The sequence below is a fragment of the Peromyscus eremicus genome, chromosome 3 (assembly GCF_949786415.1).
Source record: "Peromyscus eremicus chromosome 3, PerEre_H2_v1, whole genome shotgun sequence".
Lineage (NCBI taxonomy): Eukaryota > Metazoa > Chordata > Mammalia > Rodentia > Cricetidae > Peromyscus > Peromyscus eremicus.
Genome location: NC_081418.1, coordinates 99800482 through 99815179, shown reverse-complemented (window position 1 = coordinate 99815179; position 14698 = coordinate 99800482). Strand labels below are relative to the sequence as shown.

Sequence of the window (14698 nt, the reverse complement as noted above, 5' to 3'; positions counted from 1 at the left end):
GAGACATCTTTCCAGCCTCAGGTGTAAAAGGCCCTTTGCTTGACTGCAGATTTCCATGCCCTAGCTCCATCCTTTCCCGCCCTCATTCTTGTGGAAGACCCTTTCACCATGGCCTCTCAAGGGGCTCTTCACCCGGTCCCTGCAGGCCCACCCTGGTCCCTCTTTGTATAGCTCAAGGAGACGCGACAGGTGTAAAGCCTTTGGACCCTAACCTGAGCGTGCGGCCCCTCCCTCCTCCTCCTCCTCCTCCTGCTCTCCCAGGGCCTCTACAAGCCCCTCCCACCCAAGGCTCCGCCCCCGCCGCGACCCGCCCCCCACAGCCAGGTGTGAAGTGTGCAGGGTAAGGCCTTTGCCCATGGGCCTCTGCGGCCCGCCCCACCCTCACCTCGTGCCCTCCGCGTGCCCCGCCCTCCGAGGCTTGGCACACCTGAGGCGCAGCAGGTGCAAGGCCCTGGCCAGGCCGTGGCCTTGACGTGCCACCATGGACACAGCCCTGGCGGCCCCAGAGCCCTTCCTGGCCACCCCGCAGGCTGAGATGCTGGAGGAGCTGCTGCAGGCCCAGCTGGGGCCCCTGCCCCGGCTCGCCGCCATCTGTAGGCTCAAGCGGCTGCCTTCGGGCGGCTACTCCTCCACGGACGACCTGCATCTGGTGCTGGAGCGCAGGCGCGTGGCCAACGCCAAAGAGCGCGAGCGGGTGCGGGTCCGGGGCCACCTCACTCCCACCCCTTGCGTTCCGTCGCGGCCCTCCTGGGTGACTTCGTCTTCGCGAGGCTCGGCCCGGGTCCCCAGTGGCCTGCTTACACTGCACCTGCAGGCAGCCGCGCGTTCAGGGCCCTGGGAGCGCCTGCCTCACCTGCTGACCCTCCTAGATGGTTCGGGGACAGAGGGAGCAGAGGGAGCCCCTTGCCAATTTCAGACCCTGCACCGGGACAGGTGCCTTAGAAACAGTGTATCGGAGTCTTGGCCTCACATCTGTAGGTGCAGCGTGGGTACTAAAGGGGTCCTCTGAGTCCTTTTCCCTGCCTGGTGCATCCTAACCTCAAATAAAGGGTGGCTGGGGCCTCTCGTGGAAGTTAATGTTGCTTATTAATTGTTTAAACATCATCTGCTTGTATCTTGTGTGAGCGTTTTCCCTGCATACGTGTATGTGCATCGTGTGTGTACCTGGGAGTCAGAAAGGAGGGAGTTGGCTTTCCTGGAACTAGAAATACAGACAGCTGCCATGTTTGGCTCTTGGGAATTTAACCCAGGTCGTCTGCAAGAACAAGTACTCTTAGCTGCTGAGCCATCTGTCCAGCCTAAGTTACTGTTTTATAAAATTTTATTATGTGCATGTGCATCTGAGTGCAGGGGCTGGGAGAGGGCCCTGGAGCTCAACTGTAGTAAGCAGTCGTGTTTGGCTCTGGAAACCGAACTCTCTGGTCTTCTGCAAGAGCAACACATGCTCTTAATCTCTGAGCTGTCTTTCCAGCCCTCACAAAAGCTACTTAAAGGCTTTGTGTGTTTGTTCGGTTGTTGTTGTTGTTACGGGGTAGTAACGTGTGACGTGTGGAGGTCAGAGGACAATTTCAAGGAGTGGGTTCTCTCCTTCAATCTTTATATGGGATTTGGGGTTCAAATTCAGGCTGCCAGCTTTTGTGGCAAGCACTTTTACCCACGGAGCCATCTCTCTGGCACCCTCACCCCTCAAGAAGTAAAACAAGCGTAGTATCTCTTTATCTCCCCATAGCTGAATTTGTGGTGGGCTGTGTTTAGAGCGGCACCTGCTGGTAGATTTTAGTATCTGAGGCAAAATTTGGTCCCAAAGGAGTCAAGGGAAGGCTTTGGGGGCTCCTTTGGCTCTGGGTAATCTTTGGGTTTGGCTGTAGCAAAGGTGACCCTGGAGCAGGAACTGAAGAGAGGAAGGACTGAAGCGCACCTTTAGGCCTACTACTTATTCCTGAACTTCTCAGCCAAGCCCTTCAGAAATGAAGGTCTGGAAATGCAGTGGGAAAGGACCATGTGAGGCAGAAGCCTTCACAGGAGTTGGGGGATGGCTGAGAACCGAGAAGGATGCTTTTCAGGAGACGCTAGAAAGCTAACCCTGCTGTGATTTCAAGACCACTCTACTTTTTAATTTTCATTTAGAGAGCATAGTAGGGGTCACACTCACAACTCCTCTTCTGTGCTTTGGGAATTGTCTGTGCAAGGCAATATATCAGTGTGTCACTGTAGCTTTTTGTTTTTTAGATAAAAAATCTCAACCGTGGCTTTGCCAAGCTGAAGGCGCTGGTGCCATTTCTGCCGCAGAGCAGGAAGCCCAGCAAAGTTGACATCCTGAAAGGTGCGTCGGAATACATACGGGTGCTCGGCTGTGTTCTGGAAGGAGCAAAGGCCTCAGAGGTATAAGAGGTTAAAAATTCTAAAGCTGGGTGTGGGGGAGTCTTACACCTGGGAGACTGAGGCAGGAGGACTGTTATGAGTTCAAAGCCTTTCTTATACTACAGAGGGAGACCTTGCCACAATGAAAGTTAGTAGTTTAGAACGGTAGTGGCCTCCATGTTTGAGCCATTTCTACCTGCCAGGTGCCATGCTAGGCAGTTTACAGAAAACAGTCAACATTTGTTTTATCTGAACCCCACTTGGAGGCAATCAAAATATAGATCATGGCCATTTAGGTAAGTGTCAGGACTGGCTTTGAACCCAGGCATGCTCATCTACCTGTAGCCTCCCTGGCACAGTGTAGCACACCTGCCTGCTGGACTCAGCTAGCTGGAGTATCAGGAGAGGCTTCCATCAAAGCTCTTTGTGGTGGCTGTTTCCTGCCAGATTAGCCACTAGACAGGATCTGCTGACCATGCTTTATAATCCACGAGGCACCAGAGTGTCACTAATATCAGAAGGGTCAGTCAGCTCAGAAGCACCCTGTAGGCAGGACGTGGTTCTGGCTGGTCCGTGGTCTGTTTCATGGACAGGCCTGAAAGAGTACCTGTCACCAGGGAAGGTAAGGTAAGTCTAAGACAAAGGGCTTTACAACGAGGCCTGAAATGGTGCTATTAGCAAGAGCCAAGTCACCGGTGAGGAAGAGGACCGAGGAGCACAAAACGGGGTCATAAAACTGAGGAGAGAATCTTGGAAAACGAGGGTGGAGGGTGTTGAAGATACAGAGACTGGGGAGGCAAAGGTGGGGAGAAGGCAGAGCCAGCACCTGGAAGGGGGAAGGAAGTGGGCTGCAAGCCAGCTTGTGGGGGTGGGTGGGGGGTAGGGGTGGGCAGTGTAAGTAAGTATTGGGGCTCAAGCAAACTTCAAGTCCATCTCTCCTGGGAGTGTGAGGATAGAAAGAAGGGTCATAGGAATAAAGAAAGTAAATGATCAAGTGGAAGCCTTCTCTAAGAAGGAGAAGAGGAGAGGCTTATAGATGGAGAAACATTCGAGAAACTTAAATGTAGTACAACTAGAAGGTTTTTGTGGGTTTTTTTTTTTTGAGGGGGTCCACAAATCCTACTCAGGTGTCTGCTGGGAAGGAAGATCCTTGGATACCACAGGAGTGGGTTACTCTGTTGGTCACAATGGGCAGAAGCACAGTGACAGTGTTTGTGCACTGTGCTGGTTTTTTGTCAGTGACACCAGCAGGAGTCGTCTGAGAGGAGGGCTCTCACCTAAGAAAACGTTTCCGTGAGATCAGACTGTAGGCAGGTCTGTGGGAGCATTTTCTTGGTTGATGACTGGTGTGGTACAGCTCAGCCCACTGTGGGCAGTGCCCGCCCCCAGGCAAGTGTTCCCAGGATATATAAGAAAGCAGACTGGGCAAGTCAGTTAAGCAACAATCCCCCATGGCTCCTGCTTCAGTTCCTGATCCGACTTTCCTAAGTGATGGAGTGTGGCCTGAGATTTATAGACACTCTTCCTCCCCGCGTTTTATTACCGCGTTTTATCGTATAGCAATAGGAACCTTAAGACAGGGCACACACAGGCGGCTATCTTCATTTTTGCTGGTGGGTTTTGTTTTATGGGTTTGGTTTGGTTTTTTGAGACAGGCTAGCCTCAAACTTGTGATTGTCCTGCCTTGGCCTCTGGCACGCTGGGAGAGCAGGCACAGGCCCCCATGACCGATTCTCCCTTGTGTGTTAACATGACTGAAGTTATGGGCTCAGTCCATACACGGTGCTAAATGCACTTTGCCACTGCACAGCATTGAGGTGAGAGATCAGGGCCGCCTGATGGGCCTCTTCTCTCTTTATCTGTGAAACGAAATCTTCAGATTTAGGGGTTTAGAATGTGTTGGTTTAAATCTTAAAATGTCTGACTGGCATGTTACACTGTTTGACAATCACTATGGTCTCTAGAAACAAGGCTCCGAGGAACAGACCCACAGTAGCAGACCCTCTGACCCTCATGTGTCCTCGGCTAGAGGGCTCTTGGGAAACGCTACCCAGCCTACCAGCTGTGCAAGTGACTTGAAGAAAGAAGAGGAGGGGCCTTGGGCGTACGGTGGCCACAGTGAGCCATTGTACACCTGTCATCAGAGCACGACACCTGTGACTAGGAGTTACTTCATTCATCAAGAGTCTGATGAAAGATTTCTCCTAAAATAGTCATGTATAATTTGAAAAGCTCCAAAAGATTTACTGAGATGGTTATTTTCCATGTAAAACGTGATTAAAATGAGATGATCTAGAAAAGGAGTTTGCTTGTCTGGAGATGATTGTGTTCCCAAATTAATCAGTAGGCACATGGGGAGAAGGTCTTCCTCCAGAGCCACACAGCCCACATGGAAGGTTTGTTCCTTCTTTTGTTAAAGGTATGTGTGCATGCATGTGTGCATGTGTGTGTGTGTGTGTGTGTGTGTGCGTGCATGCATGTGTGTGCGTATGTATGTATATATGTATGTATGTATACAGTACCCACAGAGACCAGAAGAGGATGCCAGATATCCTTGAGCTAGGATTACTGGTGGTGGTTAGCTGCCCGAAGTGAGTGCTGAAATCTGAACTTGGGTCCTCTGAAGAGCAGCAGATAGTTTTAACTGCTGAGCCACCTCTCCAACCCCTGTGGCTTATTTCTTTCAGGTCCTTATTTAACACAACAAAAGGCTTTCTGGATTCTTCTAGTCTCCAGAAAAAGACATATATAGTTTGCCATGCGCCTTTAGGTGATATTGGTTGATTGTTTTGTTTTTGTTTGTTTGGTGGGGGCTGGCTATAAGGTCACATTTTGTAAGTAATGAGTGTGACTTCTCTGGGTCAAGGGACCAGTTTTTGTCTGTGGTTATAGACCATCTAACCCATGCCGTGTAGCAAATATTACTGACATAAGAAAGGCTCGACATTGACTGAGCCAAGCTACGGTCACCAACATGCTCACTGAAGAGCAGGGGCACAGAGGTAGAGGGGGGTCATGGGAAGCAGTTAAATGGCAGTTGAAAGTCAGCCTGGAGGCAGACTGCTGAGGTTCAGACACTTATTTTGCCATCTGCTAGCTGTGTGACCTTGTGCAAGCTACTGAACCTCGGATCCCTAATTGCTCTACATGTAGTGCAGGAATAGTAATTGTATCTGTCTTGTGTATAGACTAATGGAGATTCAGGTGATGGAGAGTATCTGGTGCAGTACTTGGCAGGTTAGTGTTCACTTAGATGGTCGTTGCTTGCTCCACCGAGCCACAGGAAGCTCAGCTCTGCAGGAAGAGACAGTGCTCTGCCCTAGGCCTTCTGTCTACCCAGCTGACTTTTTCTTCCCATTCTGATTGGCTTTCTAAAGACTTCCTGAGTCTATGCTTATCCTAGATATTCCTAGTATGGCCGATTGAAATAAAAGCTGTCTCTTGGAACTAGAGTGTAGCTAGAGTTTTTCTCTCCGGGTCCCACCAAGCCCTGGCAGTCTCGTAGCCCACTTATAAACATATAGATGCTTATATTATTTAAACTGTTTGGCTTAATGGCTCAGGCTTCTTGTTCTCTAGTTCTTACATCTTAAATTAACCCATTTCTATAAATCTATACTTTGCCATATGGCTCGTGGCTTACCAGTATCTTACATATTGGTACTCATGGCGGCAGCTGGCAGCATCTCCTTCCACTTCCCAGAATTCTCTTCTTTGCTTGTCCCGCCTATACATCCTACCTGGCTACTGGCCAATCAGCATTTTATTTATACAGAGCAATATCCACAGCACTAGAGAGGTGGTTTAGTGGTTAGAGCACTGGCTGCTCTTCTAGAAGACCTGGGTTCAGTTCCCAGCACCCCTATGGTGATTCACAACCACATGTAACTCCAGTTCCAAAGGATCCAATGCCACCTTTTGGTCTCCACAGGCACTGCGTGCACATGGTACACATACATGCATGCAGGCATACACTCCTACACAGACCAAAAAAATAAACCTCTCTTGTAAGTCCATGGTAGGGGACGATTCCTGTTGTCATGCGTGAGTGGATGGGCATGACTGAGCCTGAAAGAGAGGAAGAGCACCCTCATTCCCCGCCATAGGCTTCCCCACCTACCTAAGTTAACAAGCACAATGCTCCCCAGAATGACCCTCATTCTGATGTTTTCATGCCATTCTTGGAGTCCTTTGAGCCTGGGCCAGATGGGAGTCTGGGTAATGGCAGAGCAGCCTGGGCTCAGCAGCACCACAGCAAATGGATGAGGTCCTTATTTTCTAAGGATAACAGGTCCTGAATTTGTTTCAGAAAAAGGAAAAAGACTTATTTTTCTGGGATTTTCTTTCTTTTTTTTTTTTTTTTTTTTTTTGGTTGGTGGTTTTTTGTTTCGTCTGTTTGCAATAAGGTCCTGCAGTGTAGCCTAGGCTGGTCTCAGACTCATGATCCTCCTGTCTCAGCCACCTGAGTCCTGAGATTTCAGACGCATGCCAGCATGCCTCGCACTATTTGGTCATTTTAGCTAACCAAGAGCATGTCACTTCTGTGAACAAAGAACATACTGCATATTTGAGATTTTTTTCCACTGGACACGTGGCTTCCGTCAGGGATGACTTCTGAGTCGGGCTGTAAGAAGCACCATTTTTTGTGCAGGTGCATTCTAGGATTCCATTCATTTAATTAAGAATTTCTTATCCACTGAAATTTAAAAAGAGTAGTTTGTTTTTGGACAGGATCTCGTGTAGCCCAGGTTGGCCTTGAACTTCTGATAGACTTCCTTCATTATCTCAGTACTGGTGTTACAGACATATGCCATCAGATCCCGCTTACGTGATACTGGAGATCAAACTCAGGGCTTTGTGCAAGGTAGGCAGGCACTGTACTGTGACCCCCCAACAGTGGCCTCTCTCCACCCTCTAACGCTGGGTGCTAAGGACTCTAAATCAAGTTCTCGTGTTTGCAAAGCAAGCGCCCTTACTCATGGGTCACCCCCACTCCCACCCCCAGCCCTTTGAGCTAGCTTTTATTTGACTATAAAATTCTTAGGTTTCAGCCCAGATTATCTAAAAGGTGCTGCATAGGGTTCCAGAATACTCCCTGGGTACCCTGACTGAACACACTGTGGCAGCTGTCAAGGCTCTCTAGACTGAAGTATTCTTTCAGCGTGCTCAGGACGTAGGTTGTGGCCTTGCCAGCTTTGCTTTGCACAGGTAGCTCTCTTCCTTTTGCCTTCAGAGAGGATCTGGAGAATGGAATTCCTGGGGCTGGCAGCGATAGCATTTGGGAGGATTTAGAGATGGGGTCAGAACGGGCTGCGCCAGATCAGCAACATTCCTGGGAGGCAGGATCAGAATGAAGCTCATGAGCATCTGCTGAGGCAGGGGTGGGGGTCGAATTTTTAGCTTCTGGGGCTGGAGTAGGTTCCCTGGGGACTAAAGCCACCCATTTATTGATGGAGGTTAGGCATGAGCCATGAGAAGCCACGTACCTAGTCTGAGTAGGAATTGGATTTATTTAAACAGTTTCTGGTGTAGTTCTTTTTGCTGTGTTAAGGTTGGCGTTGCATTGATGGGGGTGTGGCAACTGTCCTGCCACTGTTTGTCATTTGTGACCAGTTGACAATCTTACAGAGTACAGGGCTCCAAATCATATTCAGACTTGGCCTACAAAACTATGGAGATTGTATCTCAGGAAAATGCCCACCTTTAATTTTGGTGTGCAGTGGCAAATTGCTTTAGCAGTAGATGGTTGTGTCTGAGTTTAAGCACCCACAGTGGAACAAGAGAGACCTAGGGAAGAGGAGCAAGCCCCGAGAGATTCGTGCCAAGCAGGTGACTGCTGTGGGGCAGATGGCTGAGAAACAGTGTAGAAAATGCCTCTTGGGGTCTTTCCAATACTCAGCCAGGGAGCTGATGCCAGGGTGCTAACCTCTTCAGTGACTCTAGCATGCCCTGAAGAAGGCTGCTAGACACCAAATTGGGGGACAGTGGATGTGGATTCTGCAGTGGTTACCTGTCCTCAAGTGAGTGACAAAGTGTCACCCTTAGAGCAACACATTAAATTCTTCACAGTTTCTGAGGGTGGGGAGTTGAGTGTGAATGTGGTATCACCTGGTCCTCTGCCTCCAGGTCTCATGTGAAGGCTCCACTGGGGAATGATCTGCCTTTATACACACGTGGTTGTAGGCAGAATTAATTTCCTCTAGGGCTTTTGGACTAAACGCTTCTAGCTGGTGAAGATGGTGTTGCCCTCAGCTTTCTACCATATAGGCCTTCCCAAAATGTTTACCTAACAAAAGCATACATGCTAAGAAGGCAACCAAAAGACTCTTTTGTCACAGGAGAAGACTCTTATGACTGGAACCACATATGGTAGGTATCTGGACTGGTTTGTATTTTGTCAACTTGACACAAGCTAGAGTCACTTGGGAAAAGGGATCCTCAGTTGAGAAAATGCCTCTGCCAGATTGGCCTGTGGGCCATTTTATTGATTGAGTGATGTGGGTGGACAGGTAGTCCTGAGTGCTATAAGAAAGGTTGAGCAAGCCATGATGAGCAAGCAGGTAAGCAGTACTCCTCCATGGCCTTTGCATTGGTTCCTGTCTTCAGGTTCCTACCTTGAGTTCCTGCCTTGACTTCCCTGGATGATGGACTACAAGCTGTAAGATGAAATAAACCTTTTCCTCCCCAAGCTGCTTTTGGTCGTGGTGTTTTATTGCAGCAATAGAAACTCTAAAATGGCACCCTCCTTAGCTGAAGAGGTCGGTTAGAGGCAAATCAGTCCCACCAGCAACTCAGGGATGAATCGCAGGAGGACAGGGATCCTTGAAGCCATCTTGGAAGCTCCGTAACGAAGTGGGGTGTGCCTGCTGCACAGCCGTCTCCTCTCCCTTCAGCCGCTGCTCACAGGCATCCGAGAAATCACCTTACTGCAAATCCGGCAGAAAATCAAGCTTTAAAGTGCATCTGGCCTCTGGGGGTCACCTAGCTGCGGTGTCCAGATCTGACCTAGGGTGTCCAGAGCTCTTCTGTCCCTGGCCAAAGAGGGCCAGGCATGTTGGGCTTTCAGGGTGCTTCTGGGACAGCCGGCACCAACAACATTTCTACGTGGTTGGTTTCAACATGACTTTAGAATTGAGTGAAAATGCCTGCAACACCCGTGGAGATTTCACAGGCTGCTGACGTAGAATTGAGGCAATTCCTGCTTCCTATCAGACACTTGAGTGAGTCCTGAAGCCTTAGGAGAAGAGGGACACATTTGATTTCTTCCCTGCTTTGAAAATGCTGTGATGGCTTGGGAGGAGGGTCACCGTCTGAGTGAGTAGAGAAGAGCTGCTGTCGCTTTGTTCCAGTTCTGCCTTTGGGAAAGGGTACAGAGTCTCGCTGTGTGGCCTTGAACTTGATATGTAGCTCAGGCTGGTCTAAAATCTGTGGTTTCAAACTTCCAGTAGTCTTTCTGCCTCTGGCTCTTAAATGCTTGGATTATAGACATTATCAACCACGGCTTCTGGGGCAGTTTCAGAAATCCTGTTCTTGTTCCTGTTGGGAAGTAGAGGCCATCACAAGCTCTGGGGCAGCATGCTTGGTTTAAAATCCTGACTCTGCCATGTACTAGCTGTGTGGTCTTGGATAAGTTTCCTATCTGCTTTGCCTCAGCTTCTTCAGTTAAGAGGGGATGATAACACTGCCTACCTCTTGGAGTTCTTCTGAGGACTGAATGAGGAAAATGGTGCATAAAGCCTTTGGACAGTGCTGGGAGCCAAGGAGGGTCTTGGTTTGAGAAAACCAGTGTCCAGAAAGAGAGATTTCAGTGTCACAGAGACAGCTGGGAGGGTTTAGGAGATGGTCCCTGATTTCCTGTTGAGGTTCTGTTCAGGAAGGGAGTCTGCTTTACCTTTCATTTCAGGGAATTCTAAAAAGGGGCTCCCAGATTCTCTGGAGTTCTGATGGGGCATGCTACTTCATACTTCCTTGGTTGTGGAGCTCTGGACATAGGTACCAGAGAGGGGAGAGTTCATCCTTGTGACTTGTTCTGTTGTCAAGTTTTAATGCAGAGTGACAGAAACCAACATGGAAATGTGTGAGAAGCTGTGCAGGTGGAGAGGTATGGGAACCAGGGGCATGGTGTATGGGTTTAGGGAGAACTGCAGAGAAACAGCTGTTCTGACATTTGAGCTGCATGCCTGCCGGCTGTTGTGGGGTTGTTGTTGTGGGTGTCTCCACTTTGCCTCAGTCCTCTCCTGCCCCACCTCTGTACTACTGAGTACTGGAACTTTGGACCTCATGTGCATCAAGCGAGCACTCTACCACTGGACCACAGTCCTAGTCCTAGAGTGCCCATTCTCATGTGCCTGTATGCAAGGGAATCATCAGAGTCCTTGTTTAAAATATGTGTGGGTGAGGGAGAGCTTGGCGAATGTTCTAGTTTCATTGCATTGCCGTGACAAGCACCAGGAACAAAAGCAACTTGGGGAGGAAAAGGTTTACTTGACCTACACTTCCAGACCACAGTCTACCAAGAGAAGTCAGGAGAGGCACTCAAACAGGAAGTGGAAGGAGAAACCATGGAGAAATGTTGCAGGCTGGTTCATTCAGCCAGCTGGAGTTCTTATATAGGCCAGGCAGGACTACCTGCCCAGGGAATTGAATTGTCTACAGTGGCCTTCCTACACCAATTATCAATCAAGGAAATCACCCCGCAGACATGCCCACAGGCCAATCTGATCTGGGCAATCCTTCAATAGAGGCTTTCCTCTCAGATGACTGGAGGACAGCAGTTCTCAACCTGTGAGTCTCAACCCCCTGCCCCCCACGGGGTTTGTGAATCAGATATCCTGCATATCAGATATTTACAGTACGATTCATAGCAGTAACAAAATTACCGTTCTGTGTAGCTGAAAGTTTTTTCCTGGTCCCGCCCAGCTCCCACAGCCCTGCAGTCCCAAGACCCAAGTAAACACACAGAGGCTTATACTATTTTTAAACTATGGCCATGTCAGGCTTCTCACTAGCTAGCTCTTATATCTTAAATTAGCCCATAACTATTCATCTATGTATTGCCACATGTTCTGTGGCTTTACCTGTGTCCCATTACATGTTGCTCCTTGGGCAGCAGGCAGTCTCCCCCTGCCTTCTTCCTCTCTCTCTCTCTCTCTCTCTCTCTCTTTGAATTTCCCACCTGCCTCTAAGCTGCCTTGCCATAGGCTAAACGGCTTTATTTATCAACCAATCAGAGAACACATATTCACAGCATACAGAAAGATATTCCCCCATCAGTTATGAAGTAGCAATGAAATAATTTAATGGTGGGGGGCACCATAATGTGAGGAGCTGTATTAAAAGGTCACAGCATTAGGAAGGTTGAGAACCACTACCCTAGACTATAGAAAGCTGACCAAGCTTACTAGGATAGTGGGTAGGAAAGATGCTTGCTGAGAAAGCATGAGAACCTGAGTCCTGATCCCCAGCACTGTAGTAAAAGCCAAACACGGGCACCATGTGTTTCCATATTTGTGCTACTGTCTGGCCAGTCAGCCTAGCCAAGACAGCAACTTCCAAATTCAGTGAAAGATGCTGTAAAATAATGTGGAATGTGATAAACAAACAAACAAAACACCTGAGATCAACTTCCGGCCTTCATACATGCATGTACCCATGTGTACATGCACCCTACCCCCCCAATGAACATGTATACAAATGTCCGTTCCTGGGCCACTTCCGGAGATTTGGGCACTGCTAACTGTGCTGGGACTGTGAGGGTTGTTGTTGGGAACTTCAGAAGAGCAGAGCTGCCCGGGTCTAGTTTGACATCAGTGGCCAGAGGCTTTCTGGAGGCGGATCATTTTGATAGGCATGCTTCTAAAAGCTTCGGGAGTGAATAGCATTTAGGGGGTTTGGAGGAAGCAGGCTGGAGGTGTAAGGCCCTGATTGCCTGGGACATCTTACTTCCCAATCCTGCCACAAGCATTAGAAAAGGCCTAGATGACAAATACCTTAGATTCGGGTCACTTTCTAGCAGCAGACAGGCTCACAGAGTTAGGTGGGGTCCTCAAGGTTACAATGCTGGGTAGTGGCAGGTCTAAAGTTGGCTCCCCTCTCAGCCACTGGGGTCTCTCCAGGGAGGGAATAGGAAGGTGTGCAAGGGGCCAGAGGAGGCAGAGGCAGTGCATGTTGTAAGAGTGAGCCCCCAGCCTAGTTGAAGTGGAGGTCAGAATCAGAATCAATCTAGTTAGGAATTCGGTTATCCCGTTGTCACTAGCTAGCAACACTGAAAGTTACTTTCCCAAAGGCAAGATGTCCTTCTGAGACCCTAAATAAAAATAAAATATCCCTGAGTGTGAGACAAGTGTGGCTTACTCCAGAGGGGCAGGCTCTGCCTTGGGCCCAGGCTGCTGCAGGGCGCGGGCGGGCGGGGACGCTGCAGTGAGCCGGGCTCTGGAGGGGGCGCTGCGCACTCGTCCGGCCCTTTGTCAGCGCGCACTGCCGGGAGCTCGCACTTCTTCCAGCCTCCTGCGGGCTCTGGACTTGACTCTGACTGCAGCGCTGGCCGCGGGGACGCGGATCTAGGGCCTTTGTCCCGAGCTGCGGGATGCGCGGGAAGCGCCACGCTGCAGAGTAGCTGTGCGCCAGGGAAGCGGGTCCCCGAGCCGAAGAACACCGCCCAGCAGTGCTGGGGGCTGCTGGGGATGGATGCGAGGCCGCCGCGTGCGAGGTAGGGCACCAAAGAAGGAGCAGGGTGGGCACTACGGCGGGCGGATCCCCAGGATGCTGGAGCCACAGAATGACGGCGAGCTCCGCTGCAGCCGGGGAGTGGCTGCGCCCGCGCAGGAGCGGACGCCTGGGTACACCTGCGGCTCTACGGATCTGTCACACTGAGCTCTGGAGATGGGCCTGCATGCGGACATAGGGTACTCCTGGGTCCGTGATGCCTGTTAGTGTAGCCTTCTTGGAGGGCCTCCCGAGCCGAGCCGCCGCCCTGCCGGATTCAGGCAGGATGCTCGCCTGCTCCGCTGAGCGCACTGGGGTCCAGATTCACAAGATGCGCTTGCCTGGCTGCATGCAATGGGGCTGGCAGGGCAGACGCAGAAGATGGGAGATTGACATCTGGACGCCCAGGGTTTGGGTTTTGATGTTGTCCCAAAGCTTTGGGGGTGGAGTGGGGGAGGCCACTGTCCCTGAGGAGGTCCTACCAGCTAGTTCATCTTTAGTGCCCACCTTTCCTTTCTCTCGTGTTTCCTCTCCTCCCCTTCTGCACCCCAGGGAGAAGCAGAGAAGCCCACTCTGGGTCCAGGGTCCAGCAGTTACTTGTTTTGAAATCACAACCACAGCCTGCCAGGTGTTGGGGGAAGGGAGGGCAGGGTAGGGCAGGGCGACTGCTTTAGGATGCCAGTCAGGCCTGCAACTGGCCTATTGTCTGGGTTTTTCAGGCCCGTTCCCTTTCTACCCTTACTCTCCATCCCCTGTCAGAAGTGAACAGATAAACATATAAAAAGCAAGTCTCAGCCCACACTGTCATATTCTTTTAGAAATCGTTACCACCCTTCTCTCCATGCCCACTCCTCCTTTGACACTTTGTCATCAAGAGCTAAGCGTCTCAGATGAGCTTATGAATAATAGAAATCAAACCTTAGGTTCTTGTGTGGAGATTTCTGACTCCGGGAAAGGAAGGGCTGGTTCTCCATCCTTGCTAGAGCGGAGGGACAGGGAGAGGGTGGCTCAGCTCCTTCCACTGCATTGGAGCTGTTGGGGCCGTCATGCGTTTAACTTGCGCTTTGAGCGGTATTTGCATGAACAGCATTTACAAGTTATGTTTCACGTATGGAAAGAATACCCGGCCAGCACCCGGAGTAAAGGCACTTAAATGGCTATGGCCGGAGAAAGCAGCCAACACGTCAGAATTGCACTACCCCCCCACCCCCACCAGCATGAGGATAACTGGGGTTAGGGGGTTGGACTATTGGATATTTTTTGCTCTTTTCAAAACACTATTTGGTGGTGCTGGAGATGGCACCCCTTGAGCACAGTAAGCAGGTGCTCTACCACTGAGCTACACCCCCAGCCCAGGGTGAGTGCCTTCTGCCCTTCATTATGTAAAGTGGGCAGATGTCGCTTGGTACCTTTTGGACCAGGACCTTGCCTAGCACTCTCTCTCTTCCCTACCTGAGGTACAAGTAGTGATAAACTCCTCACTGTGAAGATGGCACAGTACGTTTTAAAAACCCACAGGTTAATCATCCTTTGATCCAAAATCTACAACAGTTTCATTGAAAGCCCCATGTTTGTTCTTGTCCATCAAAGCACCCAGTCTGATTAGAAGTGGGCTTGTCCCATACATATTATC

At 50.1% G+C, this 14698-nt stretch overlaps 1 protein-coding gene across 1 annotated transcript; it reads left to right on the top strand.

The window, feature by feature from the left end:
- Positions 1–430: 430 nt before the first annotated feature.
- Figla (folliculogenesis specific bHLH transcription factor) lies at positions 431–4614 on the top strand. The gene is made up of 3 exons (XM_059256777.1): positions 431–694; positions 2230–2382; positions 4326–4614. Exons 1-3 carry the CDS (start codon positions 482–484, stop codon positions 4572–4574), a joined length of 615 nt encoding a protein of 204 aa, XP_059112760.1. The 5' UTR covers positions 431–481; the 3' UTR covers positions 4575–4614.
- The last annotated feature ends 10084 nt before the right edge of the window (positions 4615–14698 follow it).